The following is a 26,764-nucleotide window of genomic DNA, read 5'->3' as shown; positions in this document are numbered from 1 at the left end:
AGGGTGGTTGAATGAACGGAATCAGTCTGTGATGGGGTTTCGGCTTGTCTATATTATAAAGCAGGAGTGTCTGTCCGTCCCCGAACTGCTCCCTCAGTTTTGGCGATAGCCCCTCTGATAAACCTTCTGTTGAACCTTTTAGGGTCCCAGCCGGTGTCCGAAGGTTGGTGTGAGTTTTCAAAAATACCTCGATACAATTGTGATCTTTAGTTTCGATCCGGATGTAACGTCGGAATGCCGTTTCTCTTCGTTTACCTCACGAGTGTTTGTCACGTTGTATTCAGTTATTATTAATGGTGTCGTATTAATTTGTGATTGGAATGAAAACGTAGAGATTGACTTGAAAGGAGAACGAGGAAATTATGCGATCGGGTTTCCACCAGTGACATTTGCAGTCCTTCACGAACCGGCTGTCCATGCTTGACGTTCGACTGAAGATGTCGCAGGAACATGGAATTTATTGGTTCATGGTTTGGCGTTGTCTGTCTGCTTCCGGGCCCCCACCCGTGAGTAGCAGGGGGACCTCGTTAGTTTATACAGGGTGTCCCAAAAAATATACAACTTTTCATCTGCAAAGAGGATGGTCATAACATATATTTTTAAATAAAGATACATGGATCGATAGAAAGCTGAAAGGTGAAGTTTATTGCTTCAATGTAAAAATTGCCACCAAAATTTAAATTTTGGAATGGAATCGTCGTTTTCTTTTAGACCACATGTTCGACGTCTGCTCCACGTTGTCCGATCACTGCCTGCAAACGCGTTGTCATGTTCTCCATCACTTTGGGAAACGTTTGCTGAGGAATGTTCTGGATTTCTCGGTGGATGTTTTGCTTCAGCTGATCAAGAGTCTGAGGCCTAGGGTTTCCATAGATCCTGTCCTTGAGATACCCCCACAAGAACTCTGGAGGAGTAAGGTCAGGGGAATACGGTGGCCACTCAACATCTTCGTAGAGGGAGATAAAGCGGCCCTCAAAATGTTGGTTGAGAAAACACCTTGTTTCCCTGGCTGTATGGGGCGGTGCCCCATCCTGCTGGAACCACTGGGTTCTCATCTGGATCAGGTTGTTTCTCCTACGGGCCTGAGTACGTAGCTCAGGCAGATAGAATTCCTGAATCATTTCGCGATAGTTCCTCTGGTTTACCATGCAAGTGCGTCCCTGGTTATCTTCAAAGAAGTATGGACCAATTATCCCATCCCAACCAACCGCCACTCACATGGTGACTTTGAGAACAGATCGAGGCACCAGTTCAGTTGATGCATTACCAGGATTTTCAGTTCCCCAGTACCGAAAGTTTTGCTTGTTTACCTCCCCGGAGAAGTGAGCATGGCATTCGTCCGTCATGTGAAGTTTTTTGAGGAAGTCTGCATCTTCCTCCAACTTTCCTGAGAACCAATTTGCAAAGTCTCGTCGTTTGCATTTCTATTGATCAATAAGCACCGTTTCCGTTTGAATTTTGTATGGAAAGGCATGAATGTCTTGGCGAAGGATCCTCTGAACGGTGCTCTTATGAATGTTTGTCTCGGCAGAAAGTCGTCGAATCGATTTTTTTTGGACTCTGAACGCCTGTCTCACCATTTCCACATTTTCTTCACTATGACCTGTCCTCTTCCGACCACTGTGACCCTTGTGAAGGTTACAGATGGTCCCACATTGGTAAACTTTCCGATGGTGCACTTTATTGTCCGAAAGTTTGGTGCATGGCGCAAGTGGATACCGAAAAGTCTCGAGTAAAGACGTTGCACCTGTATGACACTTTTCGTCTGGTGCCAAAGTTCAACAATTTTGGTCCGTTGTTGTACGGTCAGTCTTGACATTTTTCTGCCGCTTGCTTGGTGTCAAAATAAACTTCAAGGTCTCTGCAACAAGAAATGAAGCATTAGTGACAAAATTACTGCCTTTTTTTAGGATCAAACGAAGCATTTTAAAAGTTGTATATTTTTTTGGGACACCTATATATGTACAATATTTTGGTGTCATTGACGAGCGCCGGTGGAAAGCCAACTGCGTGTGTTCATCCATTATTTACGAATGTCCTTGTATTCAATGTGATTTATGTACGAGGTCTTGCATGAGCCTGAGATATGACTACGACTATTATTACTGCTGCCAGCACCACCTTAACGGCTCCATTTAATTCCACCACCTTGGCTTCTCCATGGAACGGACCAGCTGCTTTAACCTGACGTGTCACCGATGGTGGTAAGAATCTGATTTTTTTCAGGTGCGGCTGATAACTTGCCACCTAATCTTGACGAAAGACACCATGACAACATCTTTAACATCTACCCTCTGATATTTTAGGATCTTTATTATTTATTTATTTATTTTTGTGCTCGTTTTTCTTTTGAGTTCGTTCTGAAAGCAGAAGACAGGTTTTATCTTCTTGATCACACACACACACACACACACACACACACACACACACACACACACACACACACACACACACACACACACACACACACACACACACACACACACACACACACCAGGCTCATGGAAGTGGTGATGGTGGAAGGTACTCAGGAAGTTGTTGAATCGCTGAGCTTTTTGCGAGTTGTCCTGCGTGCTTCAAAACATGAACCTTTCTGCGGTGTCAATTTATTTACCACTTAAGAATTTGTTTTCAGTAAAGTGACTTTTGCAGTCATTATTCTCTTTTCAAGATAATTACCTATCCGTTGCTTGTTATCGTTTATTTAAATCTGTTGGCAATTAGTTTCTCATGCAAGCAACATCAATTACGTCGATTCGATGGAGCTAATACAGATTTCTGTGCCTTTGCTCCGTTGAAGTGCATTGATAAAAAAATGTTGTGCATTTGCGCGCTTTAGGTTTCCAACATGACGGTGATGATGTGCATCGTGGTAATAGTTTTGTAAAAAATTATTTTTGTTGTTGTTCTGTACACTTGTGCTTTTTCGGCGTGCGGCAGCAGCGGCATGCACTACGTCAGCAGGAGAGCGACCTCGACGACGATCGCTTGGACCTGGAAGACGAGCTTCCGTGCATAAAGTCTGACAGCGATGCGAGTGACTACATGCCCAGCAAAAAGCGCAAGAAGAAGCAACCGCGGGAACGGAAGGAGAAGAAGGCAAAAAGACGCAGAGGGGATCGTGAGAGAGAGAGGGAGCGTGAGAGGGACAGGGAGCGTGAGAGGGACAGGGAAAGGGAGAGGGAGAAAGATCAGGAAAAAGAGAAGGAAGATGAAGAAGAGGATGATTATGAGGAAGATGACGATGATGATGATGATGATGGGCCCCAGGTGATTTCCTTTTCTTGCCATTGGTTTTATTTATTTATAAATTATTTGTTTATTCATTAATTTACGAGGGGCTTCGTATTACCTGGACCGTATTGGTGGATTGAAAATTAATTTCAGCTTTGGCATGGCTATGCTCTCCATAATGAAATGCACGAGTCTCCGGTTTGACGATGTCGACTTTTGGTCCGATTCAGAAATCTGCGGCGCAGCTGCTTTCTGATTGGGGTTTTGATGATGTTGACCACGTATATACTGAGAGCGATTACCGCACACTGACGAATTACAAAGCCTACAGCCAGTTCATGCGGTAGGCCCACCTTTTTACTTTGCTGCTAAGTTGTTAAACACACTATGTTTAAACACGGTGATATTTGTGATTCATTATCCTGCTGTTTGATGCAGACCTTTGATTGGAGAAAGAAACCCAAAGATCCCCGTGTCCAAGATGATGAAGGTTTTGAGTGCTAAATGGCATGAGTTCAGCACCAACAACCCCTTCAAGGGTTTGGCCTCGACAGCAGCACCGCCACCTCCATTGCCCACCCCTCTACTCGAGAGCAGCAACCATGTGGAACCACTTGTGCCCCTGCCTCCTGCTGTTCCACTTCGCAAAGCAAAGACTAAAGAGGGGAAAGGTGAGGTGTCGTGCCTCACAGTGTTCCTATCCACGAGGAGTGCAGTGTACCGTGTACTTTTGTTCGTTTCTCTCTTCTTGCTTTCTTTTTTAATGCCGTGCTAATACCGGAGTGTGTGCAATGCGTTTTCAGGTCCAAATGCTCGTCGAAGAAGCAAAGCGTCCCGACTTGGTGAAAATGCAAAAAAGAAGGTCGTACCAACACCTGCGAAGGCCGTTAAGAAGCTGGCACCACTGAAGATCAAACTCGGCGGCCTAGGTACCAAGCGGAAGAAAGGATCTTCGGTGAGGATGGCCCTTGCATGACCCAAATACATCTAACGGCATTATTTTACGAGTACTGCTTGTTAATACTCCCTCATTCCACAAATACCTTCTTGATATCCAACTGCACAAGCTTTCATCGCTCCAGTTTTGGTCCTCCAGCATTGGTTCGAAAAAAAAACAAAATAAAAGAAGGCAGAATTGATTGTTAGGTATATATATATATATATATTTATTGATGGTTTTAATTTTCTTTTTCCTTTTTATTTATTTAACCATTTGTGAACCCAGAGTGAAGATGATGACTTTGATGATGAAGACTATGAGGACGTGGATGAGTCGAGTATCAACAGCTCTTCGATGCGCTCTGATAGCTCGGCAGGAAAGGTTCGGAAGAACAGAAAGAAGGCCAAGTTGGCCAAGAAGAAAAAGAAAGGTGAGTTGTGAGCATTTTTGGTTCACGAGTCAGTAAGTGACCACTATATTCATTATGGGTGTGTCTGTCTGTCTGTCTGTCTGTCTGTCTGTCTGTCCCGAGCATAGCTCCGTGGGTTTTTATCCAATCCTGATCAAATTTGGGTGGGAGGTTTATATCATGCTCTAGTTGTGTTTTCCTGAGAATGGGCATGCTGCGCCCATTATGGGCGGAGCCACGCCCAAAAAACTTGTTTTTAGGGAGTAGCCAATTTCAAGTTACATCTTCTCTGAGGGGGTTTGTCGGATCTGGCAGGGGTTTTCGGTATTTGGTGAGCCCAATGGGATCTGCATAGCCCCACGGAGCTCGATTTTTCATTTTCGTCCCAAGGTCAAGGTCACGAACTTAGAAAATGTCAAAAAAATCAATAAATTGGGCATCGAGCTCCTAGGGTTTTCAACTGTTTCGAATGAAGGTTGGTATGCAAGTAGTGCTCTTCGAGTACTACAACTTTCATCATTTACGTTTTTCCCGATTCCCGCCAGTTTGCCCGTGGCGTCCCCTCGAAGGTCAAAAAAAAATAAAAAAGGCGAACCGTGTACATTGCTCGTGAACCATCGCCGTCTCCAGACTTGTCACTTTTACTTTCAATTGTGTTACTGTTAAGAGCGCTCTACTCAAAACGTTTCAAGGATAATTGGTTTACAAATCACCCCAGCTCTTCCACTCTCCTTACTTGATTGGCTCGCAGTTAGTTACTGCTGTGCTCTTATGAGAAATAATTCTGCACCGACAAACTTCCGTGCTTGTTTTGATGACAGCGCCATCACTTGCACCACCTCTGGTCCTAACTATTGACACTTGTGTGCCCGCTGCAGGTGATGAGGATGGTGATGGTTATGAAACGGATCATCAGGATTACTGTGAGGTTTGCCAACAAGGTGGAGAAATAATACTCTGCGACACGTGTCCTCGAGCGTACCACCTTGTCTGCCTTGACCCAGAGTTGGATAAGGCACCTGAAGGCACCTGGAGCTGTCCACACTGTGTAAGTGAAGAGAGTATGGTCTCGATTCTTTCAAGTAAAGTTCCACCTGGTTGGGGCTTGTGCGAAGGTGTGAACATGGTCCATTTTGTAGTTTTGGATGCAGTATTACTGTGCAAGGCTTGTCCGGTCATCACAAAGCATTGACTTTCCCTTTAGGAAAAGGAGGGAATTCAGTGGGAGGCCAAGGATGAAAATGAAGATGACGAGGAAGAACAGGATGATGAAGAAGAGGAAGAAGATGACCACATGGAATTCTGCAGAGTGTGCAAGGATGGTGGCGAGCTGCTGTGCTGTGATACCTGCCCGTCGTCGTACCACATCCATTGTCTCAATCCTCCGCTGCCTGAGATTCCGAACGGGGAATGGCTGTGCCCACGTTGCACGGTATGGTGTTTGCTCCTGTAACGAGTGCTTCAAGGTTTTAGCATAGTTTTTACTTTGTTGTTTGTTTGCGAGACTTTTCCAAAGCAAAACTGCCTGTTTGGTTGTCCAGTTTCTCTTAAGCACCTTGTGAAAAGTTGACATTTTGCACTCTGCTTCAATGTGAGTGAAAGAAATGCTTAAATTTGGTGCAATCGATTCTCCCAGGGAGGAGTACGCAGTTTTTCAATAAGAAGCAAGGTGACATTTTCTACGCTGCTTCAGGATAAGTTAAGGCCGAGTTGTTTAAAATATTAATGTCCTGCAACTATACAACGGTTTAGTGATGTTCCCATGTTTGAGTAGGCTGCTATAACAGCTGGGAACACCGAGGAGGAGAAGGACAAAAATTTGTACACCACTTCAATTTGACCTGTGATAGGACAAAAGAGAAAAGCTCATGGAGGAGTAGCATTTGAACTCTCAGCGAGTTAGCGGGGCCACGACATGCGACCTTTCGAAATGACGTGATCTGCCCCACATTGCTCGGTGTGCATGTGTAGAGACCCCAAGTAACGAAGTTGATTAGGGTGGCCTGGTCTCAGATCAGGATTGTCGAATGAAACGACTAAAAAAGAATTTTTTTTTCTTTTTTCAACAAGAAGAATCACGGCCGCCGCTCGCTTCTATTAACAGGAAATGATGGGAACCCTTCTCGTATTTCCTACATTTCTGAGTGAAATTTACATTGAGGAACAGAACAATTCCAGTTGAATCTGGATAATAAGTGTATGCTTGAATATAAGCACAGATTAAAAACTAGAAGGCCACTCGGTAGTGCGCATACCTCCGCCCCACAATGCCTGATCCGCGAGAACATATCTGGCCTAATACATTTTTGAGATATCGTGCTGTATCTCGTTTTTGAGCCCGATCTTTCAATGGTGAAGAAACACTTAATTATACCAGTAGTCTGATCTGGATCTTCACCAAAATCGATTCGTCGTGGTCACACACCCTACCTATCCACCGAGTTTTGTCCGAATCAATCCACAACTTTTTGAGATATCCTGTACACAAACAGACAAATGGACAGAAAGGGATGAAAACGTAACCTCCTTCACCTCCGGTGGCGGAGGTAATTAGCACACACGATGAGGTTAATGGTGAAGAATGAGGAAATAATTTTTCGGCGTGCGAAAGGTTTGAAGAAGATGGGGAGCGGAAGACGGGCCTTTCACCCGGACATGGGAAAACGAACTTGTTGCGGAGTTTGAACATATACGTGCTCTAGGACTGACAGAAAGTGTTTCGAATTTGTTTCCGAGATACGGACAATTCAAATTGCAGTGATGTAAAGACTCACATCTTTGCAGCCAATCTGAAGAACATTTACCATTTTAAGCACGTCATGCATTTTTGAATATCAGTGCGTATGGAGAATGAGCACGTGTGTACTCCACGAAATCTAAGAACGGGTGCCATACGCTTAATATCCAGATTCGACTGTGTGTTTAACCATTTTGGAACTGCCGCTCTTTCATCTGAAATCTAAATGCTGAAAATGATGTTTACAAGACTATTTGAATTACGGATTTCACACTCGTAACGGCAGTTTTGAAAGTGCCTGTCGAGCAGAACCCAGTCGCTGTAAACACACAACCCACATCTATCGGCCTCATTTAGCGTTCATACGTCATTTCAAACGTCCAGTATTAGACCCAACCAGCAAGGGAAAGAAGAGAGAAAGGAAGGGAAGAAATGCTGAAACCAGGAAGTTAGACGGTTGAGTTAGGAAAGGTTAATGGGGGTAATAATAATTATCATGCGCCATGATGGGGGATGACAGGTGGTAAGCGCTGCAGGGAAGAGCAGGAAAGAACGGCCTCTGGAAGGCGGTCTCGTAGACGAGAGAAGTGAGGAAGAAAGGAGTTCAGGTGTCGAGTCGGCCTGGATTTTGGAAGTTTAACCAGGAAGGGGCAACTGAAAGAATACGTGTACCCTGGAGTTTCCCGTGAGGGAGGGAGGACAGAGAGAGCCAAGGGAGCAATTATCAGTGAAGAGGCAGGTATAAAAACCCAGAGAACACCGACCAGCCTGCACTGTGAAAGCAACAGGCCTACACATCATCCACATCATGGGATGAGACCTTATAGACTGTGAGTTGCTCTGATGTTTTTTTTCAAGGAAAGACTTGGATCGATGGGGATGCCCAGTCTGTGGCTGGCATTGAAGGCCAATTTTGCTTTGTGGCTGGCCCAGGAGAGATCATGGCTTATGATGAAGCAGAGAAGTTCAAGCAACTGAACCTGTTCCAGTGGTTGACCATGGGAATAGATAAGTTAGTTCATTTGATGATCATTCTGAAGCGATAACGTGAAAGTGTGCCGTTTTATTTTATTATCATTATTTTTTTTTTCTAGGATTGAAACACATGTTCCATTTATCAAACCAGTGTCCAATCAATTCCACATTAGCATCTCATTAATCCCAGATGAGCAAATAGTGATGCAGCTGCAGTCTGTCAAGCAAACGGATGGGGTACTATATGTGACAATGGCGAAGAGAGGGTTTTCCCTGAGCGACAGAGAGGTTGTTTACATAGGCTAGGAACAATGCTGGTCCCAACATACTACCTTGGGGCACTTCCGGCTCTGCTGGAAGAGGGGAGGATAGGGTTCTATTGATGGCAACTTGTTGATTGGGTGACCGGAGGAAGTGAGAAATCCAGGAATGAAGGCGGCCTCATATGCCACGGGTGGAGAGCTCGGCAAGCAAAGCAGGGGATGGAGGGGGAGCACGCAAAAGGGACCGACTCGACATGGTGCCATCATGACTTGCAGGAAGGAGATTGCTTGGAGAGCTCAGCCTTGAGATTTGCAAGATGGTGTTTTCTGGAATGCTTAAGGATGGACTCTCGCTTTATGTGAGCCTTGTAGAATGAAATAAAGTTTCCTTCCACCAGGTTAGCTTTTTATTTTGAGAAAGCAAGATGCTTGACCGCATCCGCCTTCGCCACAAGATCCGGATCCGAATTCTAGAATTTCTAAAGTGATTCTTCACCATTGAGCGATTGATCCAAAAATGATGTATAGCATGATATTTGAATTGGTTATGCCAAAACTTGATGGATGAGTTGGGTCGGTGATGAGAACGAGCCAATTACATTTTAGTTAAGGTCCCGATCCAGATCCGGCTTATCAAGTGGGATACAAAATGTAAACTAATTAGCCTGGCTGGCGGAGGTATGCGTTCCACCGAGTGCCGTTCTAGTTTGGTCACTCACTTCATTGTTGGCCATTTTTGTTTTAATTGTTGGTGCTCTCATTTCGCTAAGATTTTGTGTGTTGAAACTTGTTTCCTGCAAAAATTTAGACACCTTTGTAGGGGAAAGAAAAGTTACCCGATTTTATTCATTTCAATGTGTGAGACATCAGCCGTGTTACCTTTGGCTCTCGTCACCCCTTACAGTGCCCACCTGTTGAAGGCAAAGTGCAGAAGATTTTGCACTGGCGCTGGGGGAAGCTTCCGCCACCCACACCCGTAGCAAGACCTCCAGATCTACCCCCAGAGGCTCCAGACCCAAAGCCTCTTGATGGGCGACCTGAGCGCGAGTTCTTCGTAAAGTGGCTGAACTTGTCCTACTGGCATTGCTCATGGGTCACAGAGTTGCAGGTACGTCGTGTCTTTAGCGATCGATTTCTGATGCAGTATTTGATTATTTTTTTGTTGTTGTTGTTCTGACTTTCGATTGGTCGTTAAGTTGTTCATGCATGCCTCCATTTGTTGAATTTTAAATGCGTAGCCGGTCTATTGTAACATTAAATGTGCAAGATTTCATTTTTCATAGTTTGTTTAAATGTTTTTGTCATTGTTCTCTGTCCTAGCTTTCGTTGCATTTGGCACTGCACCAGTTTGATAATTTTTCATTTCAGAATTTATTTTTTTAATTTCACTCTGAAAATGTATCTTTCTTTTTTGTTGTTGCTTGTTCAAAACCCATGCAGATGAATTATGTTGGTTGTAATTTCCTTTAAGTGTGTGTTTGATGAAAGGTGGAAAGGAGTTCTCCCAGGGTCTAGATTCTCCACTGGCTTTTTCCTCTGATCGTGTTTCCAGGACAAAGTTTGACGTTTTCACAACTCGTTCTGTTCTTCGATCGATTTCTGTAGTTTCAGCTTCTTTTCTCACCTCAAAGCCGTCTCGACTGGGTTGGTTATCTCGGCCCGGCTATAAACCGTCATCCTGGTGTTTCACTGGCAGGGTGATTCATCAATGTGTGTGCCATCCCTCAGATGGATGTTAAACTGGATGTCCCGTCTGCCGGCATTAGTTGGTGGACGTTAAAGATCCCGCTGTGTCCTTCGTGAAGGGTTGGTGAGCCATCACCGGCACCAAAACAAATGACACATTCCTGCTCTAACCAGCAGAGGGCTCTGCATCAGCAATATTGCCGCACCCACAGCCTTGTGCTGCATACAAAAGAAGAATAAGCATCTTTTGGGAGCGACACAAGTGTGCTTGTCAGTCTTATACAGTTGACCAAACAATGTATGCTGACATAATTTTACATTGTTTTTCTGCCTCCGCTGTCGAAGTCGCTGAGACATTGTTTTCGTGTTATCCATCCGTACGTCTGTCCATCTGTTCTACTTTTCTCTCTTTGCAACCGCTTATCCGATTGACATGAAATTTTACCATCGGTGTGACTACTCGTGTAGAATGTTTTGATGATAATTATGTCGTAGGTCACATGGTAAAACTTTGGACCTCTGTATTTCTGAAACCGCTCCATGGAAAAAAAAAATTGAAACTTGGCACATATCAAGGACTCCTCATGGGAAGCAAGGGTGATTTTATTGATTTATTTATTCTCCTTGATGACTTAGGTGGCTTCATTGTGATGTCGTAATTGCATACGTCGAACGCTTTACCCGATGAGTATGGAAATTTTTGAGGTTGGGCTAGATTGTATGAGCAGGGAAAAAATGACGTCATCGGTCATGTGGTTCTGCAGCGGGTTGTTTTTTAAAATTTTTTGTTTATTTTTTAACATAAAAACCTTCAATAATGTCCTCTGAAATGGCTGAACAGATTGAGGCGAAACTTTGCAGGTATGATTGTATATCAATGAGAAACAAACTGTTCTCCACCTTTGACGTCATCGGTCACATGGTTTGGCAGCTGGATTTTTAAAATATTTTTTTTTGAAGAATAAACCTTTAAAATTATTCTTCTCCAGAACAGCTTGACACATCAAGGGGAAACTTCTTCACCCACATGTTCCCCAAGCCTTGCGGATACCAGGGTGTTCACGAACAATTGATAGGTCACATTGGACTGAACGAAAATCTTTAAAAAAAAAAAATTATTTCTCTTGAACAGATTCATCAATCGATGTAGAACGTCACAATTATGATGAAGTTGTCACGGGGAATATATGTTTCAAAGTTGAATGTGATCGGATGTATGGTCTGGTAGCCAGAATTGTTACCCTCACCGAAGGAGAAGGTATTGCATTTGGGTCTTTGTTTGTTTCTTCGCACTGAACTTTAGTGTTTTTTCTCCGCAACCACTTGTCGGATTGACACAATTTTCACCAAAGGAGCGATTATGCAAGTGGAATGTTTCATTGATAACAAGAGGGGGAGCACTCGGTAGAGTACAAAACCTCCGCCGCCAATACTGCTGGGTCACTTAAGTGAACCTGATATCCTATTCATTGTAGGTCAAAACGGTCAGACTCCACTGAACTACGATTGAATAAACTAAACTAGATCGACACGCATGTAGAAATGCCAAAAAATATCGAAATTTTTTTGAAAAAAAGGTGCAAAATTTCTGGGTTTTTTTTCTCTAACAAATTTTTTTTGGGGTTGAAAATCACTTAAAACATGTAGAAATCCCCCAAAAAAAAATTCAAATATTTTTCAAATAAAATCGAACGTTTTTTTTTGAAAAAAAGTTGCAAATTTTTTTTTTTTCTCTAACAATTTTTTTTTTGGTTGGAAATCACTTAAAACATGTAGAAATGCAAAAACAAAAATTCAAATATTTTTTCAAAATGGCCACCATAGCGGCTATATTGGACTTTGGCCAAGTCCAAAATCTAATGGCATGATCCTTGGACCATACCTAATCCCCCCCACCAAGTTTCGTCAAAATCCGTCCAGGAGTTTTTCCGTAATACTGTTCACGAACAAACAGACAGGGGTGAAAACGGTAACCTCCGTCCATCTTCAATGGCGGAGGTTAATTATGATGTCATATGGTGTGGCAGCCATGTTGGAAAAATGGAAAAACTTTGGACCTCTGTATCTCTGAAACGGCACCAAGGAAATAAAAAATGTAACTTAGCACACGGCAAGTATTCATGGGGAGTCGGTGTGTTTAAAAAATATTTATTTATTTATTTTATTTCTTTGTCAATGTCATAGGTTCCTTTGTTATGACATCATAATTGTATATGTAAAACGCTACATCTGATCAGAATGAAAAAATTTTGAAGTTCATCTCAGGATAAAATGGTCCACAGAAAAAGATTTGATGACGCCATCGATGACCCGATTTGGCAGCCATAATGTTAAAAATAATAAACCTTCAAAAATCTTCTCTGTTGCTGATCAGATTGAGGCGAAACTTTACACTTATGACCGCCTATCCATGAATAACAAAAGGTTCACACAAATGACGTCATAGGTCACATGTTTTGGCAGCCATATTGGATTGAAGAAAAATATTAAATAATGTTTTCTCTGGAACCTCTTACTTAATTGTTCGACGTGAAACTTCACAATTATGATCTAGTCGTGATGAGGAATACATGTTTTAAATTTCAATTTGATCGGACACATGGTCTGGCAGTTAGAATTATTAATTTTTTTGATCTTTGTTCTTTTTGATGTTTTTTTTTATCATTATTATTTTAAAATTCATTTTATTTATTAATTTGTTTTTAAATAAGGCTCACTTGGCTGTTCCTGGATGAGTTTGAGGGGAGAGGAGTATCAGCTGATATGTGAATCCTATCCAGGTTCCTCCTGATGACTCCATCTTTTTTTTTTTTTTTGCTTGTTTGGGTTCCTTCTGATGACTCCAATATAGGACTGTTCCTATTGGGTCTTCCATTTGATCTGAATTGAATTTGTTTTAATCCCATTATGAATTCAATTGAATAATAATAAAAAACGCCATGGGTCAGGGTGAGGTGTCCAATAAAAGTGGGACATCTTGGTACCCGGTCATCACTGCCAGCAGTTCTAAAGTGGCAGTTCTAACTATGTCTCTTATTAATTACAGAAACACAAAAATACACCACACAATTAAAAAAAATTACATTAATACATTTATTAAAATTATTATTAAAAAAAGTCTCTTGTTAAAATTACAAAATACACCACACAAAACAAGTCCAGGTGAGGGTCTGCAATCTCTGATTGTTCTTTTTCTTGTTTAATGTTTTGAACCTGGATTCAGGGATTTAAATCGAACTTGGTACAAGTATGTATAATGATGCAACAACGTGGGTGGAGGCATATCTGTTAATGTCGTGACATCGATGATTGCCATTTTGGTTTTTATTTAATGTGATTGATCTTATCTCAATGGCTTGCTGCCTTGTACCAATCCCTATCCGTACATAGCTGGAGATCTACCACCCAGTGATGTACCGCACGTACCAGCGCAAAACGGACATGGACGAACCTCCATCACTGGATTACGGAGAGGATGAGGGGAAGACTGAGCTTCGGCGAAAGGACAAGGAGCCAAAGTTTGTGGAGATGGAGGAGAAGTTCTTCCGCTACGGCATCAAGCCTGAGTGGCTTATGTTACACCGTATAATCAACCACAGGTGTGCCACCTTGGGTCATTGTCATTTCATCTTTCGACACCAGTGGTCACTTCACTGTTAGGTGTTCACATGTAGGGACAGGCCCATTTCATTTGCTTTAAAAAAAAAAAATTTGTAGCTTGGCCTGTCTTTACTTGCATTCTTATTCCCTTTTCATGTTCACAAAATATTTTTTGTCTAATAACTTGTTGAACTAGAACAGCACTCAGTAGAGCACATACCTCTGCCAAGCTGAACAGTTTGTTTTGTATCTCAATGATAGGCCGGATCCCAATCCAGACCTCAACCAAAATCGAATCAACTAGTCCTTGTCACACACGCAACATGTCCACCAAGTGTTGTCTGAATCAGTCTATAACTTTTTTGAGATATTCTGCTAACAGACAGATAGGGGTGAAAACATTGTCTCCATCCAGCTTCGGTTCTGGTGGTAATGAGTATGTAGTTGTGCTGATCAAAGTGCCTTGAGGGTACCAATTCAACTCATGATTCCTGCACCATACCACATGATTATACACAGTTTTTAATAAGAAAGTAAAACAATATTCCAATGAAGAGGGCAAGACCGTCTCCATGTCCGTATATTTGGCATTCGACACAGTCTGGGATCCTTCTTTGCTTGCCAAGCTCTCTGCCTGTGGCATGTGAGGTCGCTTTCATTCCTGGATTTCTCACTTCCTCCACTCATGCAGTCAATGTGTTCCTATCAATGGAACCCTCATCTCCCCTCTTCCATTGAAGGTTGGAGTTCCCCAATGTTGTGTGTTTAGCCCAGTCTTGTTGCTCATCTACATAAACGGCCTCTCCATTGCTCTGAAAACCTTCTTCCTTTTTGCAGATGACTCAACATTGAGTCTTACAGTAACCTATCCCAGTGCGAGGTAAACTGTAGCTGCGTCACTGCTGATCTGGAATAGATTTGATGCTGGTCTGAGAAATGGAACACGTCTTTCAATCCTTTTCAATTTCACCATGTCGCTCTGGAAGGATAGTGAAACTAACCCACATATCTATTTCCATCGTCAGTCACGTCAGCCTTGAAGTGTGTGGATGTGCAAGGGGGGCAGTAGGTCGAAAAAGAAAAGTTTTCCCCCACCTATGAAACGTATTTGGTGGGTAGTTCACAAATTCACTTTATTTATTGACTTCCTTCTCAAGCACTTGCACACGTATACACCGAGCAAGAAATTAAATAAAAAGGGGCAGATTGCAAGTGAGATTCAGAAGGGTGACTTGTGAGCTGGGTGGGGTTTTAACCATGAACCAAGGGGGTAGGGGAGAAGTGAGGGTGAAGTGAATGGTTTCTTGGATCTGGAGTGGAGTGAATGAAGCCACCTTGGAGTGAATGGTTTCAGATACACACAAATTATTCCCCCCCCCCCCGCCAAGATGCGTGTTCACTGTGCCCATTCGCTGCCTTCACATATGCATCACAAACAAATATTTCAAGGCTGCAAGCCAAAGTGGTGGATCACACAGAATATCGACACTTTGGAAAGAAATAATCTATATTCAGGGTATTTTACACATTTTCAGAGGACACAGCCCTTATTAAAAGGGGCATGAAGCATTCTAAGATGGGTGGGGTGGAGCACCGCTCTTGTTTATTCCAACTACTGTACATGTCGAATATAGATCCAAGTAACAACTCTCACCTGTTATGGAACGACTCCACGGTAATGACAGCCAATTCATTGTTAAAACCTTTCCCAAAATGGAACATGAGGTAGATAGGGGCTGGCATCGTCACTTATCTTTCTTTCTCAGCTACAATTCAACAACCTCTACTGTATCATGAATCCATAAACAGGATGAATCTGTGGCAGGTGCCCCTCTCCAGAAAGAGATGGGACTAAAAACGATATCCAACATGATATTTCAAAAATTGTGGATTGGTTGTGACAAACCTGTGTGGACGAGTCGGGTAGGTGACAAGAACAAGCCGATGAGATTTTGGTTAAGGTAGGGATGCCTATCTGGCTTGTTGGTGAAATACAAAACCTAAATTGTTCAGCCTGGCAGAGGTATGTGCTATATCTAGTTTCGTTCTAGTTTTAAATGGTATCCTGGGGGTATTTACCAATTTATTTGTGGGATGACTGGAGAAAAAAAATCCTACAAGTCACCCATGAACCTACAACTAGCAAGATAATGCCATGATTCTCGGCCCACTTGTATATTGAGCTGCAATTGTGACATTATTCCATGTAGGGTAACCTCACTCACTATATTAGATCTGATTAACCGAGGGTGTAAACGAACAACTGTCATGCTTGTTCGTGCTAGTGCCCAAGCCCAGTGACCAGATTCGGTGGTGTAATGGTTGGAGCGTCCACACCGAGTCTGGGATATCGGTGGTTCAAACCCCAACTACTCATATTATAGACTTTAAAATGTGGTACGTGCTGCTTACTTGACGTTCAGCATTGAAAAGGAGAGAGCATGAACAATCCCCATTGGGTGGAGGAAATTCCTCCTGAAGGAATGCCCCACTAAGTGCGGTGAGAAAATCGGCGCCATTGTTATGACGTCACTGGTACCCAGAGTATCCCGGGAAGTGATGGTACTTCCCCCAAGCTCAGTGGCTGTGTTCAGTGTTTTTCGTGCAAAGTCATTTGTAAATAGGGTACTTTTTTAAGAACCACTGCAAGAAGCAAATGAACATGAGCAGACCACTTTGTTAAAAAAAAAAAAATCTGGAGAGCACTGGCTGATCTTTGATAACCAAATAAGGTCTTGTGTTTTCTAATTTTGTGCAACTTGATGGATTCTCTGCAGTATGGACAAGAAAGGAAACCTACATTATCTCATCAAGTGGAGGGACTTGCTGTACGAACAAGCCACCTGGGAAGCCGAAGAATTGGACATTCCAGAATTTGACAACTACAAACAATTATACTGGTTCCACAGGTATGGATCATGATCTTGACCTCATTCATATTGGATAGCTATTTACGTTCCATTCGGGAAATGTTGGTGTTGCTTCCTTTTCACAAAAAGTATTTTGATGGTGATCCTAAAGTACTCTGAGGGCAAAAAGTGTAACCGTAAAATATGGAATTTCGATCACACCCCTCCATGCGGGTCATTAGCTAGCTTGGTTTTTGCCAACAGTTTGATCGTAACATGATAATTTTTTGCGACTAGGTTGGTTCTTTGAAACATAAAAGAAAAATTCTTAATTGTACTGCTTTTCAACTTGTGGATTTTAACCCCTACACGTCTGTGATAGTCCAGTGTCCTCAACCGTTACACACGCCTTGCCGACCTGTTTTTTTTTTGATCACGTGCCTTGCCAACCTTTTTTATTATTATTTTACTTATTTTTTGATCACGCACCTTGCCAACCTTTTTTTTTTTTCGATCACGCGCCTTGCCAACCTTATCTATTTTTTATTTTATTTTTTGATCACGTGCCTTGCCAACCTTTTTATTTTATTATTATTTTACTTATTTTTTGATCACGCACCTTGCCAACCTTTTTTTTTTCGATCACGCGCCTTGCCAACCTTATCTATTTTTTATTTTATTTTTTGATCACGTGCCTTGCCAACCTTTTTATTTTATTATTATTTTACTTATTTTTTGATCACGTGCCTTGCCAACCTTTTTATTATTATTTTTTTCATGTGCCTTGCCAAGGTTTTTTTTTGATCACGTGCCTTGCCAACCTTTTTTTGATTTTTTATTATTATTATTTTTTGATCACGTGCCTTATAGTGGGGCAACTTAGCTAAATATAGCATAATAATTGTGCATTTTGCGAGGAAAGCACCAAATTTGGCACACTAGTAGCCTAACATATTATGAACAGATTTGGATATTGGGCCATCTCAAATTCAGCCGCTGATGGCTGTGGCAGCCATTTTCCACATCCATCAGCGGCTGAATTTGAGATGGCCCAATATCCAAATCTGTTCATAATATGATAGGCTACTCGTGTGCCAAATTTGGTGCTTTCCTCACAAAATGCACAATTGTTATGCGAAGTTGCCCCACTATTGCCGACCTTTTAAATTTTTATTTTATTTTATTTTATTTTTTGATCACATGCCTTGCCAACCCTTTTTTTATCATGTGCTTTACCGACTTTTTGGTTTTCTTTGATCACCTGCTTTGCCGACCTTTTTTATTTAAAAAAAATTTGATCACGTGCCTTGCCAACCTTTTTTTTGATTTCTTGATTTTTTTCTTTTTTTGATCACGTGCCTTGCCGACCCTTTTTTTTTTCAATCATGAGCCTTGCCGACTTTTTTGTTTCGATCATGTGCCTTGCTGACCTTTTTTTTTTTGAGCATGCGCCTTGCTGACTTTTTTTCTTTCGATCATGAGCCTTGCTGACCTTTTTTAATTTTTCATTTTATTTTGCTTTTTTTTTTTGATCATGCACCTTGCCAACCTTTTTTATTTTTATTTTTTGTGATCACGTGCCTTGCCAACCTTTTTTTTGATCATGCCCATTGCCAACCGTTGCAATCTCTTTGCAGCTATTTGTATAAGTGTTGCTTTAAAGTTTTTGTTTTAGTGCATCCTGTTCATGGTGTTGTGCATGTTGTATTTATTATTTATTTTATTATTTTTGGTCTTCAGAGAACTCATGATGGGTGACGATGGAAAATGTCCCAAAAAACTCAAGAAGAGCAAGAGGTATAAAGATGTGAAGTTGTGCAAACCTCCATCAACGCCAGTTGTCGATGTAAGTTTTCCTTTTTCAGCTTTAATTTTTTTTTTTTTTTTTGGAAATTCTTGTTTTGCACATTGTCAGCATGTTCATTCTTTATACCCACAGGCTTTGCTTTATAATTGCTGAAATATTTTTTGTGTCTTTACATGCAATACCTTGGACTTTTCTTTGAATGCTGATAAACAAATCAAGCTCCTTGTTTTTTGCCAGAGACTGGTGTGTTCCATTTTGAGTAATTATTATAATCAATGAGATAAGGCACTTTCCAATATGACTTAGCTCCTAAAAGGTAATCCCAGGATGCTCTTAGGCAGTCTTGCTCCGCATTTCCAAACCTGCCGTTGTTTCTGCAGCCATTGGTGAAGTTCGAACAGCAGCCAGAGTACGTGGATATTACTGGTGGAACACTGCATCCCTATCAGCTGGAGGGCCTCAACTGGCTACGCTTTTCATGGTCTCAGGGCACGCATACCATACTGGCTGATGAGATGGGGCTAGGAAAGACTGTTCAGACTATAGTTTTTCTTTATTCACTCTACAAGGAGGTGGGCATAGATTTGTTGGTGTTTTTGAAAGAATTTTGACACCAATGTGAAGTTTGTTGTACGTTCCACTTCTTCTGTTGTGGATATTTTAGTTTTTTTGTTAACACGATTAATGCCTTTGTATTGATGAGACTGGCTAGGAAGGTTGTGAATGGACTTTGTATTTTGAGTACCAATTATTTTTATTTTTTTTCGTTAAGGGGCATTCAAAGGGACCGTTTCTGGTTAGTGCTCCTCTTTCGACCATCATCAACTGGGAGCGTGAGTTTGAGATGTGGTCTCCTGATTTTTACGTTCTCACATATACTGGTGACAAGGACAGCCGTGCTGTCATCCGTGAGAATGAGTTCAGTTTTGATGGAAATGCCATCCGTAGTGGCAAGAAGGCAACAAAGTTCAAGGTGGGTAGCGATGGGTCTTTTGAGAGACTCAAGTCTCTTAACTTGAGTTGATAAGGCTGAATTATGATGTACAAATGCATTATAATGACTATAGTATACAAAGTTATCATTCCTTATTAAATAGACTTGGTGGTGTAATGGTTAGAGCTTCCACTTGGAGTCTGGGATGCCAGAAATTCAAACCAAAGACTTTAAATAAAAATCAAACAAAAATTTTTTTGTAATCTTACTAAAGACTCAGAAAAAGGTACATGCTGCTTCCTTGCGTGGCGTTCAGCATTTAAAAGGAAAGAGCATGAACAATAAACCATAGGCTGGCATCCATGGGGAGGACAAAATTCGTCTTTGGGAAATGCCCCGCTGAGCGTGGGACGGTGTCATTGTTATGACGGCACTGGTACCCAGAGTGCCCCGGGAAGTGACAGCACTTCGTCCAAGCTCAGTGGCTGTGGTTGTCTCTTCTGTCCAACTAATAGGCACATGCATGCGTGTGCGTACTCGTGGCAGCCCCACCACGAGCCTTAAAATGTTTTATTATCTTGCCAAAACGAAGTTTTTGCAAGATATGTTAGTCAGCTTGTATGTTTTTTTATTTTTTTGTAATCACGTATCGATCACTCTGCAGAGCACAGTTATCATTGTAAATTTTTGTAACTTCGCATATCAGAGTCCTATAGAGGTCCCTTTCAGCGCATGAAATTTTCAAGGTCAAGGTCACTTTGCCGCAAATCAGGTAGTCGACGAAACCCTTATTTTTTGAGTAATTTTGATCGGATCGTCTTCAAACTTCATGAGAATATAGTTCATGGTCTGGCGCTCAGCTGATTAATTTTTGGTGGCGATCGGCCTTGACCTTCATGGTTGGCGCTGGAGGTCGAAAGTTTTTGACCCCAAGGTCAAATTTTGAAATCTTAGATACCATATCGAGTAATACCTCATATGAAAGCGCTTGATAAGTGCTTTCCAGATCTGTCAAAAGTTTGACGCTATGACGTCATTTGATGACGTCATGACAAAAAACCGGATTTTTCATAAAAATTTTATTTCCTCATTTCTCATCAAAATCTCTTGATATTTCATGTACAACGGTCCTGGAGAGATACCATTAACCGTACGAAAATATAAAGGTCATGGTCACAAAAAGCTCAGGCATCAAGGTCGACGAAACCCTTAATTTTGAGTAACTTTAATCAAATAAATAAGTCACTCGTGTTCACATTTTGGCAAGATACTGGTCACCCTGGGGGTGACATTGGTTTATTTTTTATTTGTTTGTTTGTTTATTTATAAGTTTTCTTGTTTTTGTTCTTGAGTAAGTATATTGACATGAATGGGAAGCTCACAATAATACAAAATACAGTAAAAAAATTATGTTTATAAATTTTCTCATTATGTATTTATAATGCAAAACAAAAATAGTATTTCATGAACTGTTGTCGGGTTGAGAACTTTTGGAATACCCCTTGGTGCTTGCTGCAAGACGGGCGTTAACCAGAGAAGCTAAATTGCTGCAAGAAGGAAGAGCATCTGGCCATCTCATAATTGATTGCGACTCGGATTCCTTTTGAATGCAGAAAGAGGCACAGGTCAAATTCCACGTGCTGCTCACCTCCTACGAGTTGATCACTATCGATCAGGCGTCACTCGGTTCCATCGAGTGGGCATGTTTGGTGGTGGATGAAGCGCACAGGCTCAAGAACAACCAGTCCAAGGTTTGTTGCTGTGTGTGATGGTTGATGTTGATGATGTAAATGAGCATTGTGCTGAGCAGCCGTTTGCTCATTCATCTCTCCTTTTGGTGCCATTCTTCGTTCTGTCTGCCTGCTTCTCAGTTTTTCCGGATACTCAATGGCTACAAAATCGACCACAAGCTTCTCCTTACGGGAACGCCACTGCAAAACAACCTGGAAGAACTTTTCCATCTACTTAACTTCCTCACTTCCATTCGCTTCAAGTAAGAGCTCTCCATTCATTTTATGCTATTTTTTTTAACTCCTGTCTATAAAATTAGTGGAACCAGGGATGGTAATTGATATCACCACCTGTATGCTTTAATTACAGCATGGCGCCATCGTGCTGTTATATAATTGGATATTCTGTCCTGTGTCTTCTGTCACACTTATGGCTGCGTACGTCCCTTTGATCTGAGGGCTATAAATAGAAATTTGTCCAACGTCACAACTCTTCCCATCATGCATGCTAATTCACCGTATCTACATTTAAATTTTATAACTGCAAAATTGTTTCATCATTCTTAACCAAGACTTTTACTGCCCCCAGCCACGCGCTATCGAAGTATTCGCTTCTTGGTTAATCTCGTTTTTCCTCAGCAACCTGGAAGGCTTTTTGGAAGAGTTTGCAGATATCTCCAAGGAAGACCAGATAAAGAAGTTGCACGACCTTCTTGGACCACACATGCTTCGTCGTCTCAAAGCCGATGTCTTCAAGAACATGCCTTCAAAGACCGAGCTGATTGTGCGTGTGGATCTCAGTCCCATGCAAAAGTGAGCCTTGTTACCTTGTAATCAGCCCCATGCAAAAGTGAATAGAACTTGTAATCGACTTTTTGCCCTCTTTTCATGGCAAAAGGATTTTTATTCTCAAATCTTTGAATGCAGACTTTGTCAAAAGCACCTTACCCTGCGCAGCCTTGAGAAAAAGGATGTGAGAAGAGTCTCTTCAACCCTTGCTTTGCCTTTCTGAGCACGATCTATATTAGCTTTGTTCGTGAACTTTGAATAACAGGTGCGATGGTAACCATACGAAGCTGATTGTTCAAATGGAGCAGTCGAGAGCTGAACCTTCGACTAACTCTTCTCGGACAAACTGACGACTTTAGAACGATCTTTGAGAAAAGGATGTACCAAACAAACAGATATTTTTGATGAAGTTAGCTCTGTGGTTGCATTGCTAGGCACCGCCATTTTGTCAGAATCTAGCTGTTGCTCCACCCTCAAAGCACCTCCGCAAATTTGATCGGTCGAGACGGCATAAAATTTTGCCTAGAGTGGAGGTTTTTGGAAGTGCAAACAAGGTGATTTGTGTTCTTCAGTGTTGGTTAACGAGTGTTGGCTAGTCTTGATCACTGCAATAATGACGATGCGATGTTTCCTTTCAGGAAATACTACAAGTTCATCTTGACACGGAACTACGATGCCCTGAAATCTAAAGGTGGTGGCAACCAGGTTTCTCTTATCAACATAATGATGGACCTGAAAAAGTGCTGCAATCATCCCTATTTGTTCCCAGTGGCTGCAATGGTAATGTGTGGGTTATTTTTTAAAAAACAAAAAATATATGTGTGTCTGAACTAAATGACATGATCCCTTCTTTGGAATCGTGTCAAAAAATGTTCTCAATGTTCTCAAATATTTGTGTGTCTGAACTAAATGACATGATCCCTTCTTTGGAATCGTGTCAAAAAAAATGTTCTCAATTTTTGCAAATGCAGGAAGCCCCAAAGCTGCCCAATGGTGTCTACGATGGAAATGCTCTGGCAAAGTCCTCTGGCAAGCTGATGCTACTCTTGAAAATGCTGCGTAAACTGAAAAACGGGGGTCATCGTGTTCTCATTTTCTCTCAGGTTCCCCTTTCACTTGTTTCCCATTTAGATTTATTATAAATCGTTCTTTTTTTGATTCTTGAGCAATATGGCTCTCCATCAACTCCATGATTATAAATGGACATCATTTGTTACCGTTGTGACCGACATTGGGTTGTGTGAATATAGCAAATGCTCATTTCCTGTGATTGTGCAGATGACAAAGATGATGGACCTCTTGGAAGACTTTTTAGACCATGAAGGTTACAAATACGAGCGTATTGATGGCGGCATCACTGGTGGTCTACGGCAGGACGCCATCGACAGGTTCAATGGTATGCCCTCAAGTGGAAACTTTCACAAGGAAGAGTTTGGCCTGCTTAAGCTCCGGCGATGCATCGATTATACAGGAAATGCTCAAATATCGTGGGGGTTACGTTCCTGGAAAATGCCGTGATCGTTAAAACTGCGATAGTGGACACCAATGGGGCCAATGGGAAAGGGGGGTGTTTCGGTTCCTGGGCTTCGAGAAAATATAGAGGAAGGTCGGCATCAGCCAGAAATATATATATCACAATTGAAATGAACATGTAAAATATATATATATATATATATGTATAATATATATATATATATATATATATATGTATAATATATATATATATATATATATATATATATATATATATATATATGTAGCATGTTAACATTGAAATATACATACAAGTACAATAAATACAGCATAAAATAAATAAAAACACGAATTTTGCCTTTTAATTTTTTTTACAAAATGGCGAGGTGGGTGAGGGTAAAGGGTAAACGCATTTCATACTCTGCTGTAAATAGAAGACGGAAGACTTAACTCAGGATGATGATGATTTTGCTGCTGTTAGGGTGGGGGGGGGGTGGAGGTGAGAAATGTGTGGATGTACAACTTGCGATGGCTATTTGATCATTGGGAGCACGATGAGGTCGCCTGCTGCATTTCCGTATAGAAGGGTAAAACGATCCTTAACCACCTTATTCCAGAGCAGATATTTCCTGCTTGGACAGGAAGGTATGAGATGTCACCCTCTTTCAAAATAATCCCGTCTCTTCGGCGTTAAAAACCTGCTCCGGCATAAATCCCTTTGCCTCGATTAGTTCCACGAGTTGCGGTGAGTAGTTTTTCCCAGCATCATGATCGGTCATTGTTGACCTGGAGCCTTTGGCCTTGGCTGCCTCATGAAAACATTGGTGAATCTACACTGATTCCCTCCCCCCCCCTTATCACCATCCACTTAAATGGGTAAATCCGCAATGGTTTCTCCCGTACACCGGCCCACTCAAAGGGGTAACTCCGCACTTTCACCTCTTGCCAACGTCTCCAACAACTCGATTTTGTTTTGTGTTTGTTCCGCACAATGTCATTACCTTTCTCTTCCTTTGGCACAATTAATTTTTTCATAGTTTTACATTGTTGGCCATTATTAACTGTTTTGTGGCTACTTGATTTGGTACTACAGGATCTCTGTATGTCATTTCCTGTTTGATGATGATTCGTTATTAAACTGAGCTTCGTTCCCATGTGCTCGTCTGATTACTGCAATTAATAGTGCGCGAGAAACAAGAAAAGGCTCGTCATGGGAGGCAATCGTAAATGTGGACGCAAGTGATGACATCTCAGCTCAAAAACCACGATTGGCCGAAATGAAATACCTCTCAAATTAAATCGAAACACAATAGGTTGCCTGCGATTGGTCAAAACCTATGATATTAGAACCTGCAAAATTTGAAGGTCTTCTGCACCGGTTATATCGGTTTATTTTTTTCATATCAATCTACAAATATTGGAAATTTGAATATACCGGCATACCGAAAAATTCGGTCTGAAAAACAAAATCCGTATTTCAAAGATGTTTACAATCCTTAAATACACGATGTCGATGTCAGAAAAAACATAACGCCAACTTCTTTACTCGTAAAGAAGCTGAAAAAGACGACTTCAAATTTTCCTGTGATCTTACACCACACACCAAAATCGGTGAACGGGATGACGGTGAAGGCAATTTTTGCCTTGGTGCCTTGCGTTGCATGCATCCTGCACTCGCTGCTGTCATAATGGACAAATCTCTTTGTTCGTGTAACACTCGTGTAGTGCTGGGTCGATTACCGATTTAAAATAAAGAAATAAAAATCTACCAATACCGATTGTAATGACGTCTCAGTGCATTGTGCACACATTAATTGGATACCATGCCGGATCGGCGCCCTGCCTGTGATTGACGGATTGGCGTTATTGATTGGCTTTGAATCGATACATTTAACTCCATTCTCGAATCTATCGGTGTACCGAACGACACTGCATCCTGTTATTTTTAAACGAACAATGAGCTACTGTGTGCTCATTCGATAAGTTATTGACAGATATACAATTTCATTCTGTCTGATCGTGTGAAGAGCAACTTTTATGCAAAGTGCAGTACAGGGAATCCCCGATTACAAAGGGATTCTGTTCCGAACATTTGTTCGTACAATAAGTAAATTGATCACCCATTGACTCGGTGTTATAAATGTTGGTATCGGCGTACGAGTGGGGGCTACTTGACCCTGTGATTTAACAAGCTCAGCAGGAAATCAACCATTACCTTGTTACCCCTGCTCACATCGTTCAAAACATGGAAGATGCCACGTTTAAGAATTTTAATATTTAAAGTCCACAAATCCAAGATTTGTTTTGAGAAGGATGAGTTTCTCTGTCTTGTCAGATGAAAGACTGTTTATTTTGCTGTTGTATGCTGCAGAAGCAGCACTGAACAATCTATCCTTTCAATTAACGTGTTATATAATGGGACTCCAATACTGCATGTGAAATGGGCCCCTTTTGCTCGGGGGCGCAGAATCCTGCCAGCCTGCCTTCGAAATGTGAAAAAAATAAATTTAACTGACGCTTTACACTCGGGTACGCCTGGAATGTATGACATCGAGACGTGTAGTACGTACAGTCGGTTTGAACTTTTCACCTCAGCAGCGTACGAGCGATCGTGATTTCCTTTGTCCTCGCGGCTGTTTTGAAAGCAGTTGGTTATTTTATATGAATCGGGTGTGCTTTAGAAAAGTTATGTTGTTTCTCTCTGAGTTACAAAGCAAAATTAACTTGTTCATTTCAATTGCCGAGCCGTTTGCTATACAACATGCTTTTCAATTTCCTAATTACCGAGCCAATTTTTTTTTTCCACCCGCCACATGGTGATTGGCAGCTGTTTATAAAGAATAATGTTAATGCACATCTTGAAACGTCTACAATGCAACGTTGTTTTTTTGTTTTGTTTAAATTAGTTTATTGAAATTCCCCCACAACTAGGGTAAAAGGTACTCGAGGTTTTTGGGTTGTACACAGTACGTACTCTAATCGGTAATCGGCAATCGGCACTCCCACCGACTCCAATCGGCCGATGTTGTTCACCAAATAATTGCTGTTATTTGCCTGTGCTGATTACCGATACCGTCATGTACGAATATGTAATGGTTTGGAACCTGCGTTAAAAAAACAAACTTTATATCGATATCCTGGTATGAACCCACCAATATATCAATATCGGCGAAAAATCGATACCCACGTTGCTTAGGCTTGTTGTAATTGTGCTCCGTCCACAAGCTATGTTTGATAAGAGCTCGGTCTCCATTTTCTTTTTGTACTGTACCTGAGCACCTTATTGGTGATGCTTCATAGCTCCAAGAAAGAATCCTTTTTATGCCTCTTCAGTCAGA

At 41.5% G+C, this 26,764-nt stretch overlaps 1 protein-coding gene across 9 annotated transcripts in view; it reads left to right on the top strand.

The window, feature by feature from the left end:
- Positions 1-26,764, top strand: part of LOC147029071 (ATP-dependent chromatin remodeler CHD5-like) — a 77,358-nt gene that overhangs the window by 5,469 nt on the left and 45,125 nt on the right. For 8 of the 9 annotated variants that reach the window (XM_085880008.1, XM_085880013.1, XM_085880015.1 and 5 more), the window contains exons 3-21: positions 2,941-3,270; positions 3,465-3,577; positions 3,673-3,905; positions 4,038-4,189; positions 4,460-4,604; positions 5,462-5,631; positions 5,788-6,015; positions 9,463-9,666; positions 13,635-13,843; positions 16,622-16,753; positions 18,434-18,539; positions 18,881-19,072; positions 19,273-19,473; positions 21,048-21,185; positions 21,306-21,427; positions 21,804-21,977; positions 22,592-22,733; positions 22,925-23,056; positions 23,232-23,349. In XM_085880008.1, coding sequence (XP_085736134.1) covers positions 2,941-3,270; positions 3,465-3,577; positions 3,673-3,905; positions 4,038-4,189; positions 4,460-4,604; positions 5,462-5,631; positions 5,788-6,015; positions 9,463-9,666; positions 13,635-13,843; positions 16,622-16,753; positions 18,434-18,539; positions 18,881-19,072; positions 19,273-19,473; positions 21,048-21,185; positions 21,306-21,427; positions 21,804-21,977; positions 22,592-22,733; positions 22,925-23,056; positions 23,232-23,349 — 3,241 coding nt within the window. The remainder of the gene's footprint in view (positions 1-2,940; positions 3,271-3,464; positions 3,578-3,672; positions 3,906-4,037; positions 4,190-4,459; positions 4,605-5,461; positions 5,632-5,787; positions 6,016-9,462; positions 9,667-13,634; positions 13,844-16,621; positions 16,754-18,433; positions 18,540-18,880; positions 19,073-19,272; positions 19,474-21,047; positions 21,186-21,305; positions 21,428-21,803; positions 21,978-22,591; positions 22,734-22,924; positions 23,057-23,231; positions 23,350-26,764) is intronic. The other variant, XM_085880007.1, reaches the window with a different exon arrangement.

Source organism: Eptatretus burgeri, chromosome 4 (genome assembly GCF_056783735.1).
Source record: "Eptatretus burgeri isolate ZD-2024b chromosome 4, Ebu_testis_v1, whole genome shotgun sequence".
NCBI lineage: Eukaryota > Metazoa > Chordata > Myxini > Myxiniformes > Myxinidae > Eptatretus > Eptatretus burgeri.
Note: the sequence above shows the minus strand (reverse complement) of the source record. Positions and strands in the feature narration are given on the sequence as shown.